General features: G+C 42.4%; 3 protein-coding genes and 1 long non-coding RNA gene across 8 annotated transcripts; 2 read left to right on the top strand and 2 right to left on the bottom strand.

Moving 5' to 3' along the window:
* On the top strand, nucleotides 1–5142 carry LOC110991155 (uncharacterized). Its single transcript, XR_002600101.2, has 3 exons — nucleotides 1–178; nucleotides 3607–3756; nucleotides 4258–5142. It is a non-coding gene; the product is annotated as an uncharacterized LOC110991155 (long non-coding RNA).
* Nucleotides 5143–6053: 911 nt separating this feature from the next.
* Nucleotides 6054–14490, bottom strand: LOC110991124 (solute carrier organic anion transporter family member 5A1-like). 3 transcript variants are annotated; one of them, XM_022256313.2, is made up of 9 exons: nucleotides 14395–14490; nucleotides 13051–13988; nucleotides 12380–12700; nucleotides 11949–12110; nucleotides 11144–11342; nucleotides 10566–10719; nucleotides 9216–9427; nucleotides 8799–8863; nucleotides 6054–8176 (listed from the first exon to the last, which is right to left on the bottom strand). In XM_022256313.2, exons 2-9 carry the CDS (start codon nucleotides 13847–13849, stop codon nucleotides 7887–7889), a joined length of 2202 nt encoding a protein of 733 aa, XP_022112005.2. In that variant the 5' UTR covers nucleotides 13850–13988; nucleotides 14395–14490; the 3' UTR covers nucleotides 6054–7886. The 3 variants fall into 3 exon arrangements, with proteins under 3 accessions (XP_022112005.2, XP_022112014.2, XP_022112032.2); XM_022256322.2 differs by having other exon boundaries at nucleotides 14400–14448; XM_022256340.2 differs by having other exon boundaries at nucleotides 8092–8231.
* A 1164-nt stretch (nucleotides 14491–15654) lies between these two features.
* Nucleotides 15655–20536, top strand: LOC110973859 (marginal zone B- and B1-cell-specific protein-like). The gene is made up of 6 exons (XM_087149159.1): nucleotides 15655–16001; nucleotides 16836–16967; nucleotides 17854–17966; nucleotides 18467–18571; nucleotides 18910–19882; nucleotides 19921–20536. Exons 1-5 carry the CDS (start codon nucleotides 15879–15881, stop codon nucleotides 19085–19087), a joined length of 651 nt encoding a protein of 216 aa, XP_087005285.1. The 5' UTR covers nucleotides 15655–15878; the 3' UTR covers nucleotides 19088–19882; nucleotides 19921–20536.
* Nucleotides 19684–27129, bottom strand: rnls (renalase, FAD dependent amine oxidase). Of its 3 annotated transcripts, none has more exons than XM_022256403.2 (8): nucleotides 26761–27129; nucleotides 26257–26362; nucleotides 25506–25651; nucleotides 24700–24987; nucleotides 24054–24227; nucleotides 23552–23727; nucleotides 23054–23226; nucleotides 19684–21115 (listed from the first exon to the last, which is right to left on the bottom strand). In XM_022256403.2, the coding sequence occupies exons 1-8, from the start codon at nucleotides 26885–26887 to the stop codon at nucleotides 21067–21069; spliced, it is 1239 nt and encodes a 412-aa protein (XP_022112095.2). In that variant the 5' UTR covers nucleotides 26888–27129; the 3' UTR covers nucleotides 19684–21066. The 3 variants fall into 3 exon arrangements, 2 of the variants coding, with proteins under 2 accessions (XP_022112095.2, XP_087005284.1); XR_015428387.1 differs by lacking the exon at nucleotides 19684–21115 and adding an exon at nucleotides 21703–22249 and having other exon boundaries at nucleotides 22283–23226; XM_087149158.1 differs by lacking the exon at nucleotides 19684–21115 and having other exon boundaries at nucleotides 21703–23226.
* Between the last annotated feature and the right edge of the window lie 61 nt (nucleotides 27130–27190).

The following is a 27190-nucleotide window of genomic DNA, read 5'->3' as shown; positions in this document are numbered from 1 at the left end:
CGCGGGGGCAGACCGGCTGTCGGCGCTCGCATCGTTCGCCACGCAACCCGCGCTGGCTCCTCAGGGCTCTCCTCTATTTTTTTCCGCAGATTCACGACCACGTAACAGGACAAACCCGATCAAGGATTTTTGGGACGTTTTCGGCGGAAGAAGAGCGCGCCTTAAGTCCCCTTTTCGGGTGAGTACGTTTGACACTGATTTACTTTACTGTGACCTGTGTTGGCAAACGGTTATTAAGGATGTCCGGATTTCATGAAACATTGAATCTTGTAAGAAAATTCGTTGCTGGTAACATCTGCACCGCATTTCACACTTAGTAGTCCAGCAGCTTCGGGATAAAGACCAAAATCTCAGACATATCAACGAAATTAACCATAATGCTTTGCAAACCAGTTATTTATGCTTTTTCTTCTGTCTTTCTTTATCATTCACAACCCATGTTGCCAATGGCGTGGAGGGTTTAGAGTCAATTAAAAAGGATACTAGAGGTGATAGTGCGCAGACTGCAGAAAGAAATGTTCGCAAACACTGTAGACGTGATGCATACACTTAGATAGACGTATTTAATTATGCAAGTTTGAGCTGACAGCAACAGAAAAACAACCACGCGTAGCGAAAAGACTTCATGACCTTCTCTTGGGCATATATAGCTTTATGAGTTGCTTGGAAACAGAAATGTATATGAACAGAGATTCATGGAGGAAGTTCGTGTTTCACGATAACATTGTGAGTTATCAGTTGTAAGTTAAAATTATGTTTTTGTGAGGCAGGTCTAGAACAAGTTAAACCAAAATTCCAGACATTCACTTTGGTAACTAATCGGACTGGCATAAAAGAAGATTTTAAGACTAAGTTGTAAATAATGCACAAAGTATGTACATGTACGTGAACTAAGTTTAAAATTTGAACAGGAAGTTGGGGTTAGAAACACACTTTATTGGTGATTTGAGCAACATATCGCAATCGTAACAAAGCTACAAAAATGAGACCACGTGGATATCCATGGCAGCCATGCCGTGCCCGTGGGGTCCAATGTGTGTTCCCCCATGTCAACACCGATCTTTGTTAGAAATCACACGCTGTGGTTGGAGTGTGGTGCGCGGGGTGCACGCCAGGGGCTTTGTTCGAGGCGATGCAGGCGTATCAATGCCATCGGATGTGTGTTTAGGGTTATCAAACTCCAAGCAAACACTCCTCAAAGGACAACCCCGACTATCATAACTCACAAGCATGGACAAAATGGCGAAGACATTCACATCGCTGAAAATGTTTTGACATTTGCAATGTTTCGAAGAATGGGATGAAATCTAACCTGAAGAGTTACCGGCTTTTGTGTTTATTTTCAAAGTGCTAAAGATATCAAGAGTTAATGTAATACTTCTGTTTTACGTTTGGGAACAAGTGAATAATGATGCAATGACCACAAAGATCGGTGACAATATAAGCGTAATGTGCCTTTGTGTAGGGGGACAAAATCGACAGTCATAGGTTGAAAGCCTTGTTTTGTCTCGCCGAGGATGGCAGGGCGTGGACTGTACTACGCAACACGCCGCTCGACGATATTAAATCATTAACTTTGGTCAGTTAAACCATCAACGATTATCACCCCACGCGCGCATGTGTACAACTGATGCAAAGGTGATAAGTTACGACAGACATTTACATAGCAACAAAGAAGCACGTCAGCGGTGACGTCATCTGGCGTTTCTGGGCGGATTTCGTCGTCTGTGTGTGATTAAACTAGGCAGAAAATTATACTTGGACCGCCTGAAAGCCTGAAAAAATTAAAACCAATCTTCTGGTCAGGTGTTTTTTCGTGGAAATTTCTGACATCAACTGAGATTATAATCATATTTTACTTGCCACCACATAATTCAAACGTAACGCCCCGTACAATCCCATTTTGTGCACTCAACGAAATAAAACGATGGGATGAGAAGATGCCATTTATGAAGGCTGAAAATTCATGTGTGTAAATATACCCGTTGGTATTCCCAACCATGACTGGTCTGTAACCGTCGAAACATTACAGTTTCTTGCGTGACTTCTCCGTATGAATATATTCACCGACAGCATCAGTTGATTTTTTTTTGTGAAGCTGGTTAGAAATTACTCAATCTAACGTAATAAAAAGTGGCCTTTCGAATGTGCAGTTATTTACTCGACGCAAACATTATTCAGACCAAACACTCATTGTTGTCATGACCACGAGGAGGCACTCAAGACAGTTATATAGGATTTTTCCTTCAACCCCTGAATATGGGAAATCACACGAACTAGACTGACACCGATGTATTAATCCAACAAAATTCTACGTGATTTACATATAACTACCACAGAGGTTATAGGGCTTCGGGAGCGGGAGCATGGTGCCCTACCCACTCCTTCCCTGTTAATGTAACAAAATGCTTCCAGGGATATGACCAGCGTTTTTTACTCCTACTCTAGGAGAATCTGCTCGAATTAATTTTCCTGTTATGCATCCGCGAAATGTTACTCGGCTCCTATCACTCCGCGTGTCAGAGCAGTACGTAGGGGCAAGGTATTCACGTTTTGTGTCAACATTATTGAAGTCTATGCCCATTGTTGTATATGATATTGGTAAGCCGGCCCTAGTTTCGCTCAACATCAGCCTCGTCAAGCAACGATTCGCATACAATGTGATACTTGTAATTACAATTCACACTTTGTCGCGTTGAAGTTAAATTCAGCGCCGTCGGTGACCACTGGCTGAAACAGGATTTCTTGGTGGCTTTCTGTGTTGTACGGACATTTTGACGGTGTTTGTTCACGATGCATTTCGATTCACCGAGGACGATGCAGCACTCGGCTTTTAAATTTATGAAAGTCAACAAGACGTAGCGCACTTGTTTGCAAACTCAGTGCCTTTATGCAGGTAGTTGCTGGCCCTGAACGCCTAATGAATCATGAAGTTCAAGTTTGCCGAGTGCCCCATCGAAGATAGAAGAGTGTCACCTACGAGATCAGTTATGATCCGTAGATCACACGCATCTTATGCGGAGGAATGGTTTATTTCGGCTTAATGTTATTCTCCTGCTGGCGCGAACTACAACCCCCTTCGACCTCTTCGAGTCGTCTTATTTCTTACAATGAATCTGAATCTGTGTGGCTTTTCTCTGCGAAAGAGGTCTCGATGATGCATGAAACCAAGTGTAGCATACGGTGTTTTGGTAACTTATATAAAGTAACTTATTTTCTAGCGGTTCAATGAGGAGTGGATGGAGGCAGTCAACTGCGGTCTCCACACTGAAAAATTACCTGGGAAAAAATTTAACCCAAGGGTGAAAACTGCAACTACCAAATAGGCCTATGGGTTGTGTTACCCCAGTCTTGGGATGAGAATTACTTTCTGTGTCATTTTTCACCCACAAACTGAGTAGATATTAACCATTATTTGATTAAAACAAACCAGAAATTAATTTCAGTCACCCAAATTGGGTTGAAACAACCTAAACTATTGTGTAGTTGCAGTTTTCACCCTCCCGTGGGTTAAAATTTAACCCACGCAATTTTTGGTGCATCAGCTGTGGCAAAGATTTTCGGATGTTGCCAATGATGCATTACTTTCTCGTTTTTCTTCTCCAGACTGTCGAGAGCGCCCTCGTGTGACGTCTCGGGGGGTCCTGCCGGTTGCGTCGCCGACGGTTTGCCGCATTCAAACAGAAAACCTATCAGCGGCCGAGTTCGAACCATGCAGTCAGTAATTCCCTGCGGAGATTCCGCAGAAGCACAGCGGTACGAAGCAAGGAGACATGTCCTGAATTATCCTTTTCTCAGTTCGCTGCATCGCCCAATGCAACGCCTTCCCATACACAAGAAATGTTTTAGATCACGTGACGCCATAGGCATTTCATTATTATTATGCAGTAATTTATGTCATCAATCCCCTACTGTCAGGTAATTTTACAGTCTGGTGATGCACTTGCATCCTCTGATCTTCTAAACACTGTTTCAAGGGGCAGATCTGTTGGAAAGAAATGCTGTGGACGTGCTTTGCCAGAAATGACGTGCACTCAACAAAATTCAGAACAGTTTTTGTTTTCAAAAATAAAGAAATTTATTAACGTAGGTACAAAATTTACTAAAGAGGCGGGGGTTTCAATTACTGATATCCCATCCCTAACAGCACCCGATCGGGCGACAAGGTTACCAACTCGATCCAAACTGAATTACTTCCATCGAGTCCAACCCAGTTCCTCACGGTTTTTCAAACCATCTTCCATCTCCGCTCCTTAGATGCCTACCAGCAAATGAAACGACATGTAGATGGCTGGTGCAGTCCGCTGTACTTCAACCCGGCTACCGTATTACTTCAGTCCAGTCCAGTCCGCTTCACTTCCACAATCCTCTTCCGTCCGGCTCCAACTACCCCACTGAAGCTGTGGACCGGTTTTATCCATCTTTTACCCCGTATTAACACTGCGGCTGATGAGGGCTGTTAAACCAACCATCAGCCTCGCTGTCAATACGAGGTAAGGGCTGACATACAGCGACTGAGGGAACAACCCACCAATGACAGACGACAATGGGGGGCGGGGCTATCACCGTCTACCAATCACGGTGGCTGCAATGAGGATACACGACTCGCGCATGGAAAGGGTTCACTACAGAACTATCAAATGATCGAATGAAAATTAGCGTGTTCACTCAACAAATACTGAGGAACACATAAACCTAAAGAATGTGTTACCAGAGGAGTTTTGGTGTTGAAAATGTTACATTTACACAACTCTCGGTGTCAACGAATATTGATCATGATGTGTTACCAGAGGAGTTTTGGTGTTGAACATGTTACATTTACACAACTCTCGGTGTCAACTACTATTCATCAGTGCAACACTAAATTCTAGTTTTTGGAGCGGTCAAACAGTCGTGTTCGTTACACCTTAAGAGTTGAAGATAGCAATTCAAGTTGGGGATGATGTAAAGACAAAGCAAAACTAGTTCTAGTTAGACAGATGGACTTCAATGTAAAGATACATATAGGTGGACCACTCACACCTTCAGTGTACTTTCTCTCTGTGCTGTGTCTTTTTAACATGTACATGTATGTGTCGAAATAAAAGGCAACACGACACGGAAGTTGCTTGGAAGTGGTTCAATACACGGATTGTAACAGTACATGTAGTTCTTGTATCGTGCAGTAATTTGTTGTAGACGGTGTTGAACGAGGCAAGTTACCGACGTTTCTCGGGGGGGGGGAATATAGAGTACACCCGTGTTTTTCTGTAAATTAAAAGAAATCGTTTATCACTTACAATTAGCATCCCGATGTCCAAACGCCACTCAGAACAAATGTGTTTGGTCAGTACTTCAAATCGTGCCAAATAAGCTGAAGCGCAAACGGATATTATGAATTCGTTTTAAGTGTGGGATGGTTACTTTCACAGTATCCTCCGCGATATTCCATTTTATACAGACCAAAACCTTCAGCATGACTGCGTCACATTCGACTCCCAATCAACATCAACGGGTGCATGTTTTAACAGCTCTTGCCCCCGATTTACACATGTAATTGGTCGAGTTCGAGCGGCCTGTTCTTGACACGGGTTCCTTGTTCTCGCGCTCGAATGGCGGGAACACGACTCAGGAACACTGTCCTCGGAACAGGATCACACACCAGCTCCTCGTCGGGGTTTTACAGGAACGCACTGAAAAACTCGTGAGATTTGATTTGTGAACAGCCGCAAAAACTAGCGAGCTGGCTTACAAAGCCGGAGACAACGGAAAGTTTTGCAAAAATAACATTAATCATTTTCCACAACACAGAAACGAGTGTTTCTTTTTAAATGGAAAAGAATTTAGCCCAGTTATCCAGACATTAATTCTGGAAGCACGTACATGGACTCCGCCATGTTGCTTGCTACTAATTACGATCGATAACCGGTTGTACGTTCCCGGCGTTCGAGCGGCCGACCCACGAACAGCAAATCGCGCTGTTCGTGAACATACGAGAACAAGCCGCCCGAACTCTGTCAATGTTAAGTTGAACAATGCGACACGATGCTACTAAAGTTGACGGAGATCAATAACCAAACCTCAACACAACAATCCTTTATTTACAGGGTATTTTACACACCCTTAACAATAACCATAACAAGAATCACATAATTCCACCCCTACCCAGCCATGCCTTTGACAGTTGATAGAGGCAAAATTGGTTGGAAGATATCATTAAACAACAATGTCATCCGACTGACCAGGGTGAAAAGTGCAGGGTGACCCTGAAACGTGTGTACACGGCGTTAACCATGGAGTTGGTCAAGTGTTTCAGCCTTTAGTCAACATGACTTGTCCGATTTACCAAACTTGATATTAGTTCAAGTCCATCCTTTTAAAAAAAGAAAAACATAGACAACCTCTGTATAAGTTTGCTTCTGCTTACAAATTTATAAAGTTCGACTGAATAATCCTGCACAGAATTTATACCAAATTACAAAATGACAAGCGAAGGCAAGTTGGCGGTAAAAAGGAGCACCGGTGTCTGGTGCATGCTTTCCTGTTTCACGGGGCCATTTAGAAAAAAAAAATTGATTTGCATAGGCGAGCCTTTGACTGACCTCCAGATTTGAGTATTGTCAGAGAATATGTTCGAGAACGTTGTTAGAGAATCCAAATCATAGCATACTTCTCATTTCATTTACAACGTACAATTTCACAGCACTATTTGCTCCAATATTGCACGAGTAAAAAAAAAATAAGGATCAAATCACGGATAGGGTGAGCGTCAGGTCGGGGGGGGGATACTTTTAGCCCCACCAAAAAATACTTCAGTGAAGTGCTGGACGGCAAAAATTCATTTGTCAGCAACCAACAAATACAACACTGTGGACAACATGGCTAACAGAAAGAAACGACCTTCCTCTTTTTGTGTGCATTCAAACGGCTGAGCAAGCAACACATACATGTATTTATATAAATTTTCTTAAGCTTCAAAATGACAGGTTGACTCCTTTGCTACTTTTTAAAGTAGTGCAAGTTGTAACCAGAACATCAAAAATAGATTATAATTCTTAAACGAATACAATATTTCCGAGTAGCCAACATATACAAAAACGAAACTCTCTCCAAGAATTTTTCGAGCATCTTCTGCCTGCTTTTTATATATTTCACAGGGTCTTTTCAGTTTCCTGAATGCGCGGCAAGTCAAATGGCAAAATTTGCATCCCACAGAAAAAGTAGTTTGCCAAATATGAATCGGTGACATCTTTATGTAACCAAATATTTTGGTCACCAAGTGACCAAATGACTAAGTAATCAACCCTGTGTCAAAATTTTCATTCATGGACTTAAAGTCCAAAAAGTACATCCATGGCAAAGGTCCGGATTCAGTTGAGCATGAAGAACTTTTTACAAAACTGACGAACTGAAAAAAAAAAGGCTCTGAAATTTCAGGTTCATTTCCCAAGTAAGTTGGCCCAATTACAATGTAAATCACGCTTCTTTGCAGAAAGTAAGGCTGAGTAACTTTATGTTCTAATAAAGTTACTAATCAACAGGGAGCCAGTCACAACACAATATACAGTGTGTGAAATTTTGGTTGGTAACCGGTTTCTGTCCTTCAAGGCTCTATGATATTGGCTCCTGGCCTTGAGGCGCAGAAAATCAGAGAGGTTCAGCATGTGTATGATTACACATGCACGCATTTGGCTAACCTCTAATCATTACTGGTTATTCCGTGTATTCATGCAATCACACTTTTGAATCACACAATTGAAATTGGAGGATTTGGGACTGTTAGGGATAATGATTGATGAAATTAATGAAACTCCACAATTTGTGGGGAGTGAGACATGCTAACATATTTGCCAGCAAAACCTCTCTCCGAAGGCCCATGTGTGCCAAACAGTCTTAGCGACTACCTACTAGTCTATCGGTTTTGGCTCTGTCGACGCATCCTCAACCGAGGGCCGAGGGATGTCCACCGTGACTTCCAGGACAGCCTGGTACCTGGCCCTCCTCCGCAGGAAGTACCAGCACAGCGAGAGCAGGCCGCCTTGCGAGGCCAGCACCACCAGGCCCGAGCCGGTCATGATGCGGCGGAAGCTGGGCAGGTCGTGGAGCCAGCAGGCCCGGCGGGCGCCGCACTCCGACTGCCACAGCTTGCAGGTTGTGTCAATCAGCCCGCCGGTGATGATCGGCGTTGGGATCACGCCTTTTATGAGAAAAAAGAACCAGCTGATGTGGTCAAGAGCATCACGATCAAGTCCCTGCAAGTCCACCACAAAGCCAACACAAGTTGCTCAGTCGTGAGCCAAGCTGCAAACTATTTCAATGAACTGGGACAAAAGCATTCCTTTCCTGATCTTCGCCCTGTTCCTTGTGACTGAACTTGTGGAGGGGCTTGAGATAGACTCAGCTCCAAAACTAAAATGAGCAATCATATCTTTGACTTGCTGTGGGTTATGTCCATGGATGGATAAAACACAAACTTTCACTCGATTTACATCACACGCCTCCAAAGGCTATTTTCTTACGTTTGCTGCCATGCCACTTTTATTGTCAACTTTCCACAAATCTTGTTCCATACATGTACACTCGTTGAAAAACAGCAAATGCGTTGCAACAAATCAAAAATATCCAACACTTATTACACTCAGCACCTAGTCAGTTTCCGCTTGTGGTTGATTTTAAAGTGCACAACACATACATACATGTACCGATAGGTTTAAATGTCAAAAAGCTTAAACTCAAAATAAGCAATAAGCTTGCTTAATAGAGCATGAGCAACATGTTTTTATTGACAAGTTGGTTTCCTCTCTGTGAGCTGTACTTACCGATCACATACTGAAGACACTTGGTGATGCCATAAGCAAATGCCTTATCCCTGGCATCAACACTCCTGGGGAAAAAAAAAAGATTCATTTTGACCTTTCGATTCCTCAGCGTGAAAGTGCTCCTTTACAACTCTGCGATACTTAACCCTAGCTCAGGCAAATATGACATAACCACGACATACACACTATAGTTATTTTAACACCCCTCGATAGAAATCCTGTTCAATTTTCCCTGCTAACTGAAGAAAAATCACGGAAATGAAGCCCATTTCAATAAAGTGATGACGCTGAAATCCATTTCATGGCTCTATGCCTTTATTGCCTCATTAAATTGTTGTGAAAGCCCTCTCTTCTCCGTCATCAACCAACCCTCTGTTGATGGGAAGTTACCGACCATGTTGTCGGAATGGTTCATACCTTACGACAGTTAAAATCAGCGGCGCTCCTATGGTTGAGAAGATTAAGACAAAGACGATGGTGCAGATGACGAAGGGGACCAGAGTGTTACACTGATAGGCACATGCTCCCTGGACTACGGCCCAGACACTGCTGGCAGAGGTAGCATCATCAGATGACCAAGGACCATCACCCACGTCGTCATCAGGAAGACACGAACAGTTCATAAATTGCTGTAGGCAAATAAATGAAGGATTGCATTAAACCAATGCTGACGTCCAAATCTGTGTCTTGCTTCGAACAAGAAAAAAAACAGATTTCACAACACAAATTTTAACCACTTGTTGCCAGGTGGAATTTGAAGTTGCATGATGTAAAACCGGGTGATTTTCAAGATTTTGCATTTTCAAAATTTTTCAAACAATTATAGCTTCATTTACTGGACATTTACACCCACACAAATGACTGTCTGGTGGCTACTCTAATCTGACAGACAACATCTATTGACGCCGGAGTATTTCAGCCAGGCCTGCTGCCTTGTAAAAAGAGCCCAGATTGTGCGGTGTTACATAAGTTTCTTTTGTTCCTGAAACTGGCACAGTGCACTACTGGTGTCTTTTCAATATGGGCTAGATTAGCGTGCAGCGGTATTGTATCGCTCACCAATGGAGCGCTGGAGCGCTTTTGTCCCCGGTGGTAATCCGCTTGTGCTGAATGCCACAAACAGTGGTATAGACTCTCAAAATAATGACGGATTTCCTCCACTAGTGACAACTGAAAAAAATGTTGCCAATTCCCGGCAACTCGGTCTTTTGTTACAAGGACCAGCACTTTTGTCTGGTTTTGGGCCTCCTGGTTTCGTGTATAAAGCCTACGTGCCCAGCAGGATATGGTTAACACATTTTAATAGCACATCTTGAAACAAATTTTAAGGTCAACAATTTTAATTTCAAATTGAAAAATGCAGCATGTGGCATAGTTCTTTTAGGATATACAATTTTTGTTATTTTCAATATCGTCAAGGGCAGATCTCGAACCAAATTTTTGGGGCAGGATTTAGGGGAACATTTATAGTGGGGGGGACAACTTGATAGATATTTGAGTGTAAACTTTATGGTCTTTATGAGAGGTAAGGCCAATTTGTTTTGTTTTTACACATGTTGGGAAGAAAAAGAAAAAGGTAAAAAAAAAATGTCTTTTTCCTCTCATTTACAGTGACAACTAAACTTGCAGTACTGTACGTCATATTTTTTTGTAGAAAGTGCTCAGGATAGTCCAATCGTCTAACAATAAACTCATGGGAGAGACACGAGTACAGAACAGACTCCAACCTGCAACGGATCATTAGGAGATGAATACTGAAATACGAACCACGGTATCCATTGTGTCAGCCTGCAGGGTACACCCGGCAAAGCATGGAGTAATGTACGTGATGTGCTTGGCCTGTAAGCACACTGCCTGGAACGTGTCATTTCTGCAGTCACAGTCCACGTTGCAAGAGGACTCCAAGTTGGGGATGTCTATTCTGAAAGTTAAACAGGTTGACGTCAAGGGTTGAACTGAATGTATGATGAAAATTGCCTGTGACCAGGATGGTTTTAGTCTAACACTCATCCAATACTCTCGATCAGAATGGCCATTTCCTCGGGCTTTTTCATTTGCAAGGTAAAAAATATCAATATATGTATATTTTTTAGAGTCACAAGTCGTCATGGCCATTATGATTTGAGTCCCTAGTCCTTGGCTAATGATCAAGTCTGAGTCACCAAAATGGCAAACTCGAGATGGACTCGAGTCCAAGTCCTGGACTACAGTTGCATAACACTAGCAAAACTAGACACAAACAGTGCTCAGAGGACACAAATGTTTGATCTCTTGTTTATCACAGTCAGGTGAGCTATCCTGTGGATTGTCAACTTCTAGCAAACTGATTCTCCGGAGGGCTTCACCTGTTTCCACTGTAGTCGACATTGATGCCAGCGATGGGCTGGTTCTCGCATCCAAAAGCTTGGAGGAGCAGCTGGAACACAGTGGCGATGCAGACGCACGCCAAACACAGCTTGGTCTGGCCGACAATCTCCAGCTTCCAGCGCCGGCAGAGGTAACCGCCCAGGATGCTCCCACAGGCCAGGGCTGGGATGACAACAGCTGCGTTCAAACGCAAAACAGGCAGAGCTGACACTTAAGCCGAGGATCCACGTGACTCCAGTGGAGCAAACTAGTCCACCATAACTCACTGAGCTGCAAGCATAGCAACTCATTCAAATTATTTCAACATGAACTGCGTGAAAGTAATTTTTGTACACCTGAAAATAATGTACTTTGGACCAGTCCTTTAAATGATTTGTAATGGACTTGACAACTTTTCACTCTAACAGAATCACTGATGATCAGGTGGTTGTAATCATTTTGAGTCGTTGACAACTTACCGAGTCAAGAGTAAATTACAACAATTTCATTAGCCAAATAAGCCAACCTGACTTTAGACAAAATTGCAGTCGAGCCCATCACAAGTCCCCTAGAAGTCATGAGTCATCCAGTCTTAAGCCAAGTAACAAGGTACTCTAACTGTGACAAGAGGTTTCCTTCGTCGTTGTTCACCCTGTAACTTGTGACTGGTCTTGTGGAGGGACTTCTAAAAGGACTTGCGACGGACCCAACCTGACACTGCTTTAGACTTCATTCCACAGTCGAGCTCCCTTTTTCAGCCAGTATTTTCTTTTTAATTGACAGTGGGGCATCATCCAAACTTACCGACAAGAATATTCACCAGACTAGTTGGCAGGCCAAACTGTGACTCGATATACTTTGGAAAGAAACTGAGCAGGCCCGTGATCAGTCCAGTGGTCACAAACGCGAACGTTGCCATCCAGTAGGAACCATTAGTGAAAATCCTATGCAAGGAAATTAATAATGCTGAAATGAAAGGAAAAGATAAAATAAAAAGAAAAAAAATTTGATCATATTTAGATTAGAAAGGCAGCTCTGTTTGGCTACAACAGCGCACTCAGTCATGTGAACACATGATATTCAGACTACTTCAAAATGGCAATTAGCCTGAATTATACATATGTGACTCCAGATTCCGTCTTCACAGGATGGCAAAATTTGCAGACAGATTTTCACTTTTATGAAAGTTGTTCCTTTGTGTAACTTTGAGATTAGAAAGTTGTTTGGTAACACACCTTCGATCCCACCGAGGTTAAGAGTGCTGAACATGGGCTCCGTACTCTTGGTCTCGTCAGGCACTGCACCCTCAGCTTCTTCGTCGTCTGCCTCTCTCCACTTCTTTGGAAGCCGCTTCGGGAAGCCAAGAAACGGTATCCCAGACAGCACCAGGATGAACGCCAGGAAGATGAACAACAGCCACCAGGCGGACACCCACGCCTTTTCGGTGTGGGTCAAGGTGGTCTGGGTGCGGTAGAAGTCCACCCAGATCAGGGAGGTGGCCGAACTAGTCAGAAAGCCCAGGACCACTCCCAGGCCGTACATACTGGACACGATTCCTGGAATGTCAGAAACGACAAACTTACTTACTCTGCCATTCACAGGTACTTGTATCAAACTACAGAAAAACGATCGATGCATCTCAGTACTGTCTTATGAAATTAGATGAATGAAATACAACACAATTCTTAAATAAGGCATTGTGATGGCCACATTTTTCTCAGCAGCCGGTAAAGATATCTCAAGAAGTCCATGACATGTGTATGATTATTGATTTCAGTAAAGTGGGATACAGTTTTGAACTCTGGGGGCACATAGCACACTCAACTTTGCTTTGAGTGCTATGCGTCCCTGGGACATTTAAAACGTCATATTCTAAATTTTAGGTTACATGTAAATGGCAACTTACCGAGGTAAAATGCGGCCCTGGTTTTCTTTACGTTATCATCGATGTAGGATACACCAAGTGGCCTTGTTGGCGCATAGCCGACCCCCGCCACAAACTGGCTCATCAGAATGATGATGTAGGCTGCTCTGTCTTCCATTGTGGTAATTTCTGAACATTCTGCACCTGAGGAGGGTAATGAATGATTGTCGTGGGGACTGCACAGGCCAAATGATACTGGACGGTCAGGTTCATCAGCTGTGTCTTCAACCTGACGGTGATGATATTGATAGGGTCCAAATGCAAACTGCGGGATACAGGTGGCTACCATCCCTAAGGCCATCAGAAAGGCACTGGCCGCTATCCAGCGCGGTCGGTGGGTGTTCGGCCGTCCGCCGAGGTACGCCGCTACTGGCAGGCCTAGCATGGTGCCGATTTTGTTGACTGTGACAACCATCCCGATCTGGTAGGCGGAGAGGCCGTACCTGGTCTCCAGGGTGGTCAAGAGGGCCACCTGGATCCCGCTGAAGAAGGCGTCGCAGGTGGTGAAAAAGCAGAGGAAGGTGACAAACGCGACGGGAGTCGCCAGCCTCTGGAGGTGAGGGGGGTGCCAGGAGCCACAGCCAAATTGTTCACTGTCATCCTCACTCAGGGCAGCATCAGCCCTGCTTCCAGGTTCACCCCGAGTTTCAGCATTGTGTTGATCCGAATTGTCCAAGGCTCCAGACTCCGTCTTTTGTCGCTCGTCCAAAGTTGTCTCAACATCACTGTTGGGAGGGTTGGCCATAACTTGGGGGAGTTGTTCCAGCTTTAAAGATGCCATCACAGATTCAAGTTGAACCACAAATCATAGAAATGTTGTAACATTGGCGCACACATTAATTTACATGCATCTGTTGTATCCTGCACCAGGTTTTCTGGTTTATGGCTGACCACATTTTTGTCATCTGTGGACCGTGGACCTGAGTGTTAAAGAAAATGGGCATGAGAGGAGAGAAGGTGGTCCGACATTAAATTCCTGCACGATCGACAAATAGCAAAGCGCAGTGAGGCGATCGCGCAGAACGATCACATCACACCCAAAATAATTAAACAACACGTGCGCACCGGTGAGCTTTGAATTTACAAACGGTAACAAAACTGCAGATAGACTGCCTAGCTACGCCTCAATGGCTAAGCATGGACAACATGATTGATAGCTAGGGAAGGAGCCAGTCAGCCAGGCCTAGTGTCAGTTTAAACACCCGTAATAGCTACTACATGTAATAATAATTAGTACTATTAACACCGTTGATAGTAGCAACACCGAGCAAGGCTCTAACTCGATGTTTTAAATACGTAAAAACTAAAACAGCAAAGAAAATTCACCCCACTCCGAGAGTCGAATCTGAGGAAAGTGTTTCCCTTTCCGGTCACCGTCGCGTCACGCGTCGCGTGGTCGATAGTGACAAAAGCGCCCTCTCTAGAGTGATTTTTCACGTCGTTGTTATTGGCATGAACATGATGAACGCGCCGGGGTGGTCCGGGTAGCGCAAGCGCTGTGGGCCATTATGTAATTTGCCAAAAATCATAGTGATCTTCAACGTACCTGCTCATGATAAGGCCTAAAAGGCGAATATGAATGTCTTCCTCACATAAATTTATTCGTGAGAAGCATGGTGTGTTTTCGCTCAATACATTGTGTCATAACAGCAGTTTACCGAATATTTTTGTCTCTAGATTGACAGCTACTGCTGTAGCATAATGCTGGTACCATCTGCAAGATAACATTCCATGCTTATATAATCGATATGCGCTGGGATTGATCCCCTAAGAACTCCACAGCAGATTGATTTATAACTTGATATTTTTATTTCGCAAAACAAAAATTCGTTTCTTTTTTTTAACCACAATAATGTCAGATTTGCTCCGATCTTAACTTTTTTCTTTGGAAGTTTATGTGATTAGTATAATTTATTAGTCGGCTCAATCAGAGGTATCTTAGACAAGCTCTTGACCGATTATCAGAATATTGGATAGTATTGCCAGTTATACAAACGAACCAGAAGGAAGCTGAAAAAATGTTGGAAATTTGTCAGTTTTCAGTTTGCTGAGCCACATCCATATGTACCGAGGAACGCATCCCCATGTCCACTTTTCAAAGTACATGTACATGTAGGACGTGATGTAGGCCTACATATCCTCTTTTTTCCAGTTTCTTCATTCTCTAAACTGGTTATTTGATAACTTTAAAAACATGAAATTTCATCTGGATGGGAACAAAATTTGCCCCACTCGTGTTTTTGAGGTGTCAACTCCATTTCGAGCATCCCTTCTCTTTTTTTCTTTGGAAATCCTGGGTCCCGCCTCCAATTGGTACTAGTGTTTACACGACGTGTCCTTAAGCCATTTGTTGCGTAGTCTTGGTCCAAGACGTCAGTGATCGATAGTTGTTTTATTTCTGTTGAAGAGCGCCCTCGCACAACTAGTTTAGTGAGAGCTGGCGCACGTCTAATTATGAGTCGTTGGGGGCGCACTATGCACGGTGTTCGCTATCAAGCACTAACGTCTTGAAACCAAGACTATTCGTTGCGTGGCTTTGCCATTGGACACGTGTAAAACGCATCGCGATTATGCGTATCATAACGGGTCGTAAACTTAATGCATGCAATAGTGATTTGTGTACCGTAGCGAGTGGCGGATACGGTGGTGGAACAATAACAGGTTGTTTGTCGTTTATAATTAATTGCCTGTTGAGCTCAGTAACTCGGTAATCTCTTGCTGGTTTCCCTTGAATGTGAAGCATAGATCTTGCAACTCTCCCGAAGTTATCACAGATCATTATTTTGAGCTAGAATTCGCCTGCTGTAAACATGTCAAAGCGTCCGTTGCCGTGGGAGTGGGTGGTCGTCACCTTCGCCGTGCTGGTTAGCGGGCTAGTGGCGCTCGTGTTAGCCGGAGGAGGAATGAAGTTCGAGCCCGACCCAGATGCCGAGGTACGGGGGTAGGCTTTACGGTAGTCCTTACGTGGTTTTCAGCGACTCTTTTCGCTGAGTTTTAAGCTGCTCGTGAGCTTTTAACCTGTTGTGTGGAATATTGACATTCTGTTCCTTTAATTCAGACTAGCTAGGCCTTCTTTAGAGATCATTTATTAATTTATATTTCATGACAATTTATGAATATGAGATGCACCCGCTAAAATCAAAAGGGGGTGGGGCCTGTCCGGAAATTGGCCACAAGACTGAGATAAAGGTCCCTGTACTCATCATGTTCATGTCTAAATTGGGAAAAAATGTTGCATCCTGACTTCACTTCAGCAGTTGAGTACAAAGTCTATAGGGAGTGAAGAGAATTTTTTAAGTATTAAGCAACATCAGTAAATGTTTCTCAGTCCAGAATTTGTGTCTTTCCTGCATTTCTGTAAGCCTGACTTTCATTGAGATGATTATGATGAGAAAAGTGGAGTCAGGATGCAACATTTTTTCCCTAAATTGGCCTAATATGTTGTCAACAAAGGAAAGAGAAGAACTCAACTTGACACCCTGTGCACAAACCCTATGGGACTTGTCTGAAAAATTCCATGTGTTTTCTAAGTTTTGCCCTCCTAAATTGACCTTTTCTGGCCACGTTTTTGCTCTCTGACGGCAAAGAGGTCACTGTAGAGGCTAATTATGGCATCCTTATATGGAACTCTTCCCATCCAAAATCCCAGCGGACCCTTGTCCAACTCAACCAAGTGCCTTTTTTAACATCTTGACATGATCAGGTGTTTGCCTGTCAATTCACGCTGGGAATTGTTTCATGTTTCTTGTTTTTGAAAATTTTCAAAGGTGTATGATTCTGGTTTTGCCTCGTCTGGTAAGATGTCCTTCACTACCCCTGATCTCGATGACGAAGATCACCACTCACTACACATGCCAGACCAACTGCTTTGTGATGCGTGCCAAATAGTAGCACACATGGTAAGCTTCAGAGAATCATTCTGCAACTGAAACGTCAAACTTTTCCTTGACAACTGAAATTTGGGGAGATTCTGCGTAGTTGTTCAAATTGTGCCTCCTATTAACCACTTCCTGCTGGGATGGATTTCTCTTGAGCGGGATGAGATGGCGGGACCTTTTCAAGATTTTTCATTTTTAAAATTCTTCAAACACTCACGTGTTTATTTACTGGATGTTTACACCCACACGAACGACTCTCTGGTGGCTACTCTAATCTGTCAGGCAACCTTCATTGATGCCCGAGTATTCAACCCAGGCCTTTAAAAGAGAGCCCAGAATTGTGAGATGTTACATAATTTCCTTTGTTCCAGTGAATGCCAGTGGCGTCTTTTCATACGCAGCTGGATTAGCGAGCAGCGGTGCTGTGTCGCTCGTCAATGGGGCCCTGGAGCACTTTAGTCCGCGGTGCTAATCCGCAGGTGCGCTATGCCCAAAACAGTGGTATACTGTTTCAAAACAGAGCCGGATTACCATCGAAAAATGGAAGTCAAAAAATGATGGCAGTTCCCAGCAGCAGGTCCTTTGTTCCGAGTACAGTCTTTTGTTACACAGACCAGCTCTTTTGTCCGAAACCAGGCGCCCCGGCGCTGCGTATAAACACACGGTGCCCGAAATTGGGCCCCCCAGCAGCAAGTGGTTAAGCTCATAACATCGTACAGTTTGTGCTCTGTGAAGTAGCATTTGATAATGAAATATTACAGGTAACCGGAGGCTGTGACGCGGGAGGCAAATGTTACATAGTTGCAGTGGCCAAGCTGTGGTTGAAACTGATTGATCGAAAGACATCCCACCATCCCACACGTGCATTTTTCTGCGCGTAATCGTAAACTACTTTGTTGTATCGCAGCTTGAGACAAAGTTTGACAAGATGAACGAGAAGAGGCCCTCCTTGAAGAAGAACTTATATGAATCGGACATCCTGGATGCTGTTGACGAGGTCTGCAGTGACGAGTTCAGCTCGTAAGTGCCTTCTTATTTATTTCATGCAAGGTACTGTCTTTGCATTAAAAGATTCCTGCTACACAGAACTGATGACATTTTCATTGAAAACAGCCAAGATTGCTTAAGCAAGAATCGGTCAGACTTCTATAAACGGAGGTCACTTATTTTCCCTTGCAGTGGTTTATTAGCTATCAGAAAGTGTTAACGTCCTAAAATGTCACATTTAGCTGTGGAAATATTGAACCAATTACTTGTTAGACGTGTCAGAATACACCTAGAAATTTTCAGATCAGTCTCAGAAGGTTTGTGCACAGAGCATCAAGCGATGTCCAGATATGGACCTCCTTTCTGATAAACCCACCGCAGCACAGCGCACTAGCGCAGCACAAACATGCTCTGTGCCATCAGAGAGCACACTTACTGGATCATCGTGGCTATTTAATGATCGAGGGAAGGCCCTGTGATTCTTCTTAATGGACGAAGGGGCTGACCGTTATTTTTTTATTTGCTTTCGACAGAGTTGGAATCAAAGAAATCAAGGGAGTGAAGCGGTTAGCGGGACCAGGCCTGAGCACCAAAGACGTTCCTGGCATCATGCAAGGAGGTGGCAAATGGCCCGGCAGGTCAGTGGCGATACCGACTGAACTAATTCATTCCATTACATGTGTTGCATATGCCACAGTCCTGACTCAGGTCCCAAATGGGGGGCGTGGGTTCGAATCCCACCTCCGACATTTCTGTGGGGATACTTTAGGGATCAGCAAATCTGTGACGTCGAGACTCTCCTTTCGATGAAACCAAACGTGATCAGAATTCATGGTCACGTTCCAGTGCACACGTTCATTGACCTTGTGAAGGGATTGTCTTTAGTAAAACAAAAGAGGGCGCTATTTTTGCAACACCTACAACACCAAGTGTATATTTCAGTGTGTTTTGTTGTCCTTTGTAACCATCTGCTCAGAATGAGGGAAGTGTGCACCCAGTACGCTGGAGACTTGGAGGAGGAAAACATTTACAATGCCTACAAGGAAAAGGAGCTGCAGAAATTCTTGTGTTACGATGAAGGACGCCATTGTGCGAAGGTTGCCAAAAACAAAGATGGCAAGAAGACCAAGAAAGAAAGAAAAGTGGAATTATAATTAAAAGAAAAAGGTGTTAATATTTTGTTGAGGGGATTCCCTTTCTACATGTACCATCATTCATTGCTTAATACTAAGGTAAAGAGTTTGGTTATCTCATCGGGTAACGAGTCTGCAATGAAGGCCTTTCCACACGAGAACATCAAATCCTAATGCAAATTCACCCTAGGTTGGCCTGGAACAGACCCCTTGACCGATGTCTCTCAGTTCTTTAGCTTTTCATTGTTCTGCACTTTTTCACACAAAAGCTACGTTAATCTTGCCAAGGGGGTGAATATGTACTGGCACTCAGTGCAAATACATGTATATTGCGCTCACAGCTTTTAGCCCAGAGTGAAAGTCGACACGTGTCACTGCAATGGAACCTGTGCTGCCAACTTCCGTTAAATGTTTGAAACTTTTGTGACTATTGAGGGTTAAAAACGAAAACTTGCTTTCTCAAAATTTCAGATTTCCATTGTGACTTGCACTGATTTCAAACACAGAAAACTAACACGTGTTCCTTCTTGCGCACTTTGTTCTGTTGGAAACATGTCTCATATCACACAACTTGCTGTTTTTGTTTACAAGCTTGAGACCGTTCCAACAAGCTCCACTTTTGGTGTAATTTTTTTTGTCGCTGCAACATGTCATTAACAGTTCTATTTTTACTTTGTTTACATTTTTAAATTTGCTTCTCTTCGACCTGAACATTTTTAGAGGATAATGTTTAAATCATTTTTGAGAGCAGATTTCTCAGGCATTCGACGATTTTAACTCGTCAGCTGTATGTGTACAGGGAATGATTAGTGCTAGGTTGTGCATTGTGGAGCTTTTTTTCAAATGCGGATAAGTTTACCGTATTGAGAACTTAGTGCCTAGGAATTTTTTATTTCAATTTTGCAACGTAAAGGAATGTGTAAGGCTCTCTCCAAAGAATGTTGTCATCTTGTTGCCTCACTGAATAATATTTGGAGGTTTCATACTGTTAATTAATTTCATGGTTGTAGCTTGACAAAAACAACTTGCAATTGAAATCTACCTGAATACCTTCTTTCATTAGCACTGTATAATATACCCTATCAGTAAATTTCAACTGTGCCAAGTGTTAGTGATAGCGTATCTCCAAGAGATTCCTTTTGTATTTACCAAGTCCATCACTATAAATAGAATTGTTTGGCAGTGCCTTGATAGAGATTTGTGATTTTTCCTCGTAGTTACTGTTCAATCTGACTAAAAGTAGAGTACTCAGAAATATGTTACAGCTTGTAAATTTTTCACTTGATTTTTCTAAGTATGAGTCTGTGGAAACCATCAATAACAAAAGATAAAGGATGACATTATTTGCACAGATTTAGAAATTACCTTTGTAAGGAGACACTGTGTGAGACGTGGTTGTGATCAAGTACTGTATATGTGGTGTTTTTCTTATTTATTAATTAAAAAGAGATACTTATATTGCAAAAGAAATCTCTGTTTTTGCAATGGATTTGATTTAATGAAAATGTCATAAACTGAAGAACAACTTACAAGTAAATACTCTCGCAAGTTGGTGTCGATCTCTGAAATTCCGAACAGTAGTTACTTTGCATTGCTATTTCTTTTCCTGTGTCCACCATGAGCACATTTGCCAGGATTTCTTATCCTGACACTCCTTAATTCACCTGTGGGTGATGCCAGAAATTAGGGGTGCATTTTTTTTATGTCCCTGTCACATCTGACATGGGATTTTGTACATGTAAGTCCAGAGCACACTTTTCTCATTTCCAAGAGTGATGAATTCATGCAAATTACCTGCCAAACAAATAGTAATAGTTTGAAATTACTTCTGGTGATATTTCCATGTCAAAGAACAAAGGTCAGATGTAACAGGGACACAAAAATGTCGCACTTTCGGACCCCCAATTTCTGGAATTACCCGTATTTCAATATAATAGCACAATGCTACCGGCAGGGGATTCAACTTTAAGATGCTGCTTGTCTCTTGTAGCTGCTGTACTCTAAGCCTCTGCACCATGTTCCATTTCCAACTTGTCACATTCTCGTTTGCTGTGGAAATTAAAGAATAGACAATATAAAGCTGGATGATGTTACAGGCAGAAAGGAAAATACCGAATACAGTCTGCAGTCTGAAGACTTACCGTCCTGTGCACAGCCAGGTTAATAAAAAGAAAAACTATATTTAAATGAACCAGATAAAAATGCAGACAAAATCTTTTTAAAAAAGTTGTTTAAACAGTGCCTCGTTAACAGAATAGGGTGTGTTACTTAAGGTAATGAGACAAGCATAAGTGTTGACTGGAAGCAAAATACAATTACGAAGAACAGAATGCATTTCCACACAAGTTGATTACCACAAACTCATTCATGGTTACACGTATTTGGCTTGTTTTTCTTCTGAAAGTTCAGACAGAACTTGCATTTATTATTTTAAGATACACAAATATCCCAGTGGATTTTTTGTACTTTAAAAAGCCAAACATTTTTCACACGTTTCCAAATAGCTTGTAATATTTACAAGGCACAGTGATTGTTACATGGAATTAATGGCACGATATTAAAATGAGGTAACTATCTTTCTTGGTGAATATAGAGACAGCCAGTTGATATAAAGAAACAATTTCGGTGTCAAGAGGTAGGTGGCATTCATATCATGTCTTTATTTATAGAGGTATTTCTTTGGGCTTATTAAGAAAAACAAAATTTGAATAGCTCCCAACATTAAAAAAAACAAACAGCAGGTGTAACTTGGAATTAATGGCAAATGCTAAAGAAACTAAGACACTAGTCAATATGGGCTAATATACCAATGTTGCAATACACACTAGAATGTAGTGGCTTTGCATATTTTGTACAGACGTCCCAGAAATATGTACTCTTATGGGCGTTAATCTGTACTGTGAAAATAAATCTCCATATGATTTCATTTTTACAATTATTGCTACATCCATTTGTGCATGAATCTTTAAGATCTGAATTGGAGTTTCCAAAAGACTCCCAGTGAAAAGAATGGATTGAATCTGCTTTACTTTTCTGAGTAATACTCGTACACTGCTCATATCCTGACCCCCCAGGGGCCAGGATAATTTTCCTGAATATAATTGGAGATAATTTGAGTTTTGCATGCAAACTCAATTGTCTCCAAGGCATATATAATGTTTTTGTACATGAACCACATAACCACTGATCATGGATTTCAATGCGCATCATATCAACCACATCTCAAGAACAATGTTACCCTGAGGCGTGGATCAAACAGACCTAAGAGAATTAAATTTCGAACACACTGGTTCTGAATTAATGATCAGTGCCTTATAAGCCTACCACATTCTCAATATTCAGGATAAATTACCATATCACTGCCAAAAATGTTGCCAAATCTCAAGAATAAGGACAAAAATCTGAATCTGGATGTTGTAAATGTGTCCTAAGAGGATGGAAGTCACAGAAATTTTGTTTGTATGAACATGTACACACGTATACACTGTATGTAAGAACAATTCCACTTAATTACATAATAATTCTAAAATGTTTGAAAGCTTAATCCCACGTTACAGTGTTGTGGAACTTGAGTATTCCCACATTATGTTGTTGTGGAACTTGAGTATTCAGACATTATGTTGTTGTGGAACTTGAGTATTCAGACATTACAGTGTTGTGGAACTTGAGTATTCCCACATTACGGTGTTGTGGAACTTGAGTATTCCCACATTATGGTGTTGTGGAACTTGGGTATTCCCACATTACGGTGTTGTGGAACTTGTACTAATAATCAAATACCATTTTGGTACTCACACTTGTACTCATGTTCATGAAAATGTATTCAAACTCCTACTCATAAGAACAATTTTTCATGAAGTCGTACTCATGCAGAAGTACTCATCGTGAGAGTGTACTCCACGACAAAACTGGCTTTTTCCAACTTTCAAAACTCTCTCAACACCAGTTTAAAGACTGGTACTCTGGCCTCGTTTTGCCGTGCCTTACAGCTGATTGGTTTCGGTGAAATACTCCACCAGCCTTTCGCACGTGGTCTCTGCAGACGAAATGCAGCCGTCCAGGTTGGAGTGTGTGAATGCGTCTCCCGCGGCAACCACAGCGTAGGTCGGCAGACGAGCTAGGAAGATGCAGCCGGGGTTGCCTTCGTAGGGTGTGGTCACCTGACAAGACAAATGCAGCCAGACAATGACCAATAAACATACAGTTTGAATAGACCTGTATAAATATTTGAAATCAACAGACTTTTATCTGATAATAGAGTGCAGAATGTTTGGCATAATTGAAAAAGCGGTGTTCACAAGACCAGACTCTAACGTAGACTACAGGACAACAAAAGTTTGGTTTGGGCAGAGGGGTGGCCTCGGCATATCCTTCTGACTGCCCTTACAAAGAAATTACAAATTCGCATGATCCAAGCCGCGGATTAAGATGAAAATGTTACAACATACGATGTATATGCAAAGGTCTGCTCACTCACACATGTACCTGTGAGTAACGCCACCTCAGGCATTTGACCTCTGCCGGTTCTGGGAGGTCAGGCAGCAACTGGTACAAGTGCTGCATGATGATTCGCTGAATCTCATCTTTGTCTGCTTCAAGGTGCTGAATGCCGAATGGTACACTTGTGTGAACGACAAGGGATGGGCCCAGGCTGCCTGCATCTACATGTATAAGACAGTAGAAACCCACAGCAATCCCACTAAATAACTGCAGGAGTAAAGGTGCATTTTACTTAGCCCAAAACTAGTTGAGAATGCAATGGACCATTCCTAGCTTGTCTCGGTCGTCAAATGCATATAAACTTGCGTGCACATGCGGTGAGTTCGTCCTGTCAATTTCATTTAAAAACGCACTATCTTTTGTTCCCGCTCGAAGCAGATTCAAAAAAAGCAACAGTATGATACAAAACAAGCAAATCCAAAGAAAATAAAATGATCAACTCCAACCCACTCAACCGTGATGGTCCCCACACCCCCACTCTATCTACCTGCTCCTCTTTTCTTTACATCCGCCGAAATCCACCGGATGCAAGGATCCCCCTGCACGTAGCGAGCGCACCATGGAAGATCGAGTGCCGTCCCTGGCTTGTAGAACAGACCCAGGGCATAGCGAGAGGAGTAACGCACGGACTGAAGATGTGATTTCATCAGGGCGTTCTTTGCTGTGAATCATGGCAAGAGAATATAACACGGCGCTGTGGTACTCATTTCAACTTAGGTTTCACCAGCACCCCTCCCCCCAAAGAAAACTTTGTAAATGTAATTGTTCAAAAGGGTGATCAACGATTTTTCTACAGGAAAAGCATTTTTACATAAAGAATTTTTCTTCATTCATTCTGGTTTTTAGTTCTTCTGCATCCTGACTGTGTTAACAATGAAGCCTAGTGCATGATAAACACTTGAAAGATTCAATTTGATGTAAAAAACAAAATCTTCTGCCAACTGCTCGCTGACCAAAGTGACATGAAATCTACAAATTAAAGGGATTAAAAAGTCAGTCCTTTCACTTCTAAGCTTCCATTTAACAATTTGCTCACACAACACATCTCTCACTTTCAAGAATGGTGACAGACATCTTTATGCATTTATCATGTCATGTTAGAATCAGAGTGGAGCAAAGTATATCAATCTTACCCAGCGCTTCCTGTACAAGACCCTTCTGTTGTAGGACCTGCCCCGTCGGCATCGTTAAGATCACTGCATCAAAGACCTCATCGTGCTGGCTTCCTGCAGCCCGCTCCTCCTGTGGGTTGGCCACTATTTTAATCCTCGTCCCTTTCTCTGTGGTTGCTGGTTTGACTGCCGTGTCATCGGACAGCGTGTCCAGGAACATCTTCACCGACGGAATCTCTGGTTGGGTTGACTCGTGTACATTCGCTGCTTCCAGTTTTGAGAGGTGATGTTGGTAATCTACTGTGGCACCTAGGTATATGTCACAGAATGTACACGCCTGAATGAACGTCCATCACCTGAATGATGGATCCTTGATCACGTGTCACTGCATTATTTGTCCCACTTCATGGCACGACCACACAACAAAATTCCACTGGTAAATAGACGTTCCATTTTTGTGGTCGCACTAAATTTCTGATCTCATAAGTGGTGCAGGGATTAATTCAGGCATTATTATGAATGACACAAATACAAAAAGGTTTTGACATTCATGCAATGGAAAGAGAATTTTTTACATGACGGCAGATGGAATGTTCCATGGCATTAGCTTCATTTCATTAAATTGAACATTCCATGCATCACCTGGTGAAATTATTCTCAAACTGCACTCAAGACCGTTCACTATATGTAAACTGTGAGCGATGAACACGGAGGAATAGGACCTGATTACATATCAGGAGTGTGAAAAGCACCTTAAGTTTCATGGACAGTGGGTGAAAAATTTGTGCATGCATGGAGCCAATTTCTTCCTCGGTGACTGTACGTACCCGACGTCTGTAAAAAGTGTTTGACGATTGAACTGCTCCCGTTGGGGGTCACAAAGTTCAGCGTGCCCGGCTCACTCTCTTTGGATCCCTCAATTCTGCCCTCAAATGGCACCAAGACACCATTGGAAATCAACTCTTCATGGTACCTGATATCAATCCACAGGGAAACATAAGCCAGGTCCAATATAGAGCCACGTTCACAGGCTGCGTGCTAACTCTGAATCAGTTTGAAGTTAAACTGACATATGTAGCAAGAGTGGAAGTCTAAGTCATGTAATTCTATCTGAACCAAAATTCCAGGGGTATCAAAAGAAGTTATCAGGTTATTTTTAAAATACTTAGTTTGTTGGGTATTTGTTCCAGCCACGCAGCATGATTTCAACAGATTTTCTTTTCCCTTGTTCTAAATCCTAATCTCACTGACATTATGATCCACACAACAAAAAGCCAACTTTTATGAAAAAAGCAACTTCAATATTCTCAATAATTCTTTATGTACTCTCTGAACCAAGTCTAAAGCATGCATTGGCTGAGCATGTATGTATGAACTATAATGTATCCTTCCATTACACAAAGACGTTCACACAAATAGCATTCCCAATGCCTAGTGTATGCATTAATCACAATGATGGTAAAAGAACTGAACAGGTGAAAGTGACATTAATCAGGCATAGGTTGGAAGTGCAAAAAACATTGTCCATGATGTACATTTAGCCTACATGTGCATTAACACTTGGCATGTTTTTCTAACCTTTTGTGGCTTTCTGCATACTGTGGTGTAACTGTAATGTACTGAGCGCCAAGGTCAACACTGCATTGTGAGTTATCGGACTTTCGACTTGTGCTCATTCGTCCACCTGAATCAGGAAAAAAAAAGTTAAAGCCTAGTAAGTAGCAGCAGCATAAGTATCAAGAAAACATACAAATGCTTGAATCAAACTCCGACAATTTGCATGTTGACTTGTGTCACTGAGGGAGTGTGTTTCCTAAGTACTAAATGCTTCAATATATTCACAACTAAATGTGACTTTTTAGGATGTTCATTTGTTATCACTTTCTGATGGCTAATAATTAGTAATATTAAAACTGTGTAGGCTGGGCCTAACTTCGTGATCTTCTTGTAACTTCCCGTCCTTGCTCTATCATGTTCCCACACATGCTGTAGGCCTAGTAACTTTTTTAAAAGGGAAGCAAAAAACGTACGATATCCAAAAAGTAAGGACAGCAATACATGCCATGACTTGGGCTTACTTACCCGGCCCTCTGGCCTTCTCCCATATGACTAACTCAATTTTGTGCTGCAGGTCCCGCTTTAAGATGTGGGCGCAAAGAGCTCCCGTAACGCCTGCTCCAGCGATGAGAATTTTCGGCATCATTACCATGGACTGGAGCTATGCACTCATGACAATTATCAAACAAAATACAATTAGGCCTGTGGTCTGTCCACGTCTTCCTAAATTTGCTGAACCCCTGTTTACCACAATTCAGCGAACGTATCGTAAAAAGTCTCACAGTTTTCAGGCTCAACAGCCACGGTACACTACAATTTTACAAAACGTAGCAAAATGTTTACTAGTAAAAGTTCAAAGGTTGCCGCGCCGGTATTACATGTATTATATTCTACGTGGCTTCAACCTCGTTTCCAAGTACATGTATGTCTCTTGTTTTCGCCTAGATCTTTCATC

Source organism: Acanthaster planci, linkage group LG19, assembly GCF_054643075.1.
Source record: "Acanthaster planci isolate LZ-2023a linkage group LG19, COTS_SCS, whole genome shotgun sequence".
Lineage (NCBI taxonomy): Eukaryota > Metazoa > Echinodermata > Asteroidea > Valvatida > Acanthasteridae > Acanthaster > Acanthaster planci.
Note: the sequence above shows the minus strand (reverse complement) of the source record. Positions and strands in the feature narration are given on the sequence as shown.

Bases quoted from the DNA above. Each gene is read 5' to 3' on its own strand.
- LOC110991124 (XM_022256313.2), bottom strand. From the start codon at position 13,849: ATGGCATCTTTAAAGCTGGAACAACTCCCCCAAGTTATGGCCAACCCT. The intron at 11,343-11,948 runs GTAAGTTTGGAT...GTTTGAACGCAG, and splicing joins TCTGGTGAATATTCTTGTCG to CTGTTGTCATCCCAGCCCTG. The intron at 10,720-11,143 runs GTGAAGCCCTCC...TTTAACTTTCAG, and splicing joins GTCGACTACAGTGGAAACAG to AATAGACATCCCCAACTTGG.
- rnls (XM_022256403.2), bottom strand. From the start codon at position 26,887: ATGGTAATGATGCCGAAAATTCTCATCGCTGGAGCAGGCGTTACGGGA. The intron at 26,363-26,760 runs GTAAGTAAGCCC...TTCCTGATTCAG, and splicing joins GGAGAAGGCCAGAGGGCCGG to GTGGACGAATGAGCACAAGT. The intron at 23,728-24,053 runs GTAGATAGAGTG...TTATACATGTAG, and splicing joins TGTAAAGAAAAGAGGAGCAG to ATGCAGGCAGCCTGGGCCCA.
- LOC110973859 (XM_087149159.1), top strand. From the start codon at position 15,879: ATGTCAAAGCGTCCGTTGCCGTGGGAGTGGGTGGTCGTCACCTTCGCC. The intron at 16,968-17,853 runs GTAAGCTTCAGA...GTTGTATCGCAG, and splicing joins GCCAAATAGTAGCACACATG to CTTGAGACAAAGTTTGACAA. The intron at 17,967-18,466 runs GTAAGTGCCTTC...TGCTTTCGACAG, and splicing joins TGCAGTGACGAGTTCAGCTC to AGTTGGAATCAAAGAAATCA.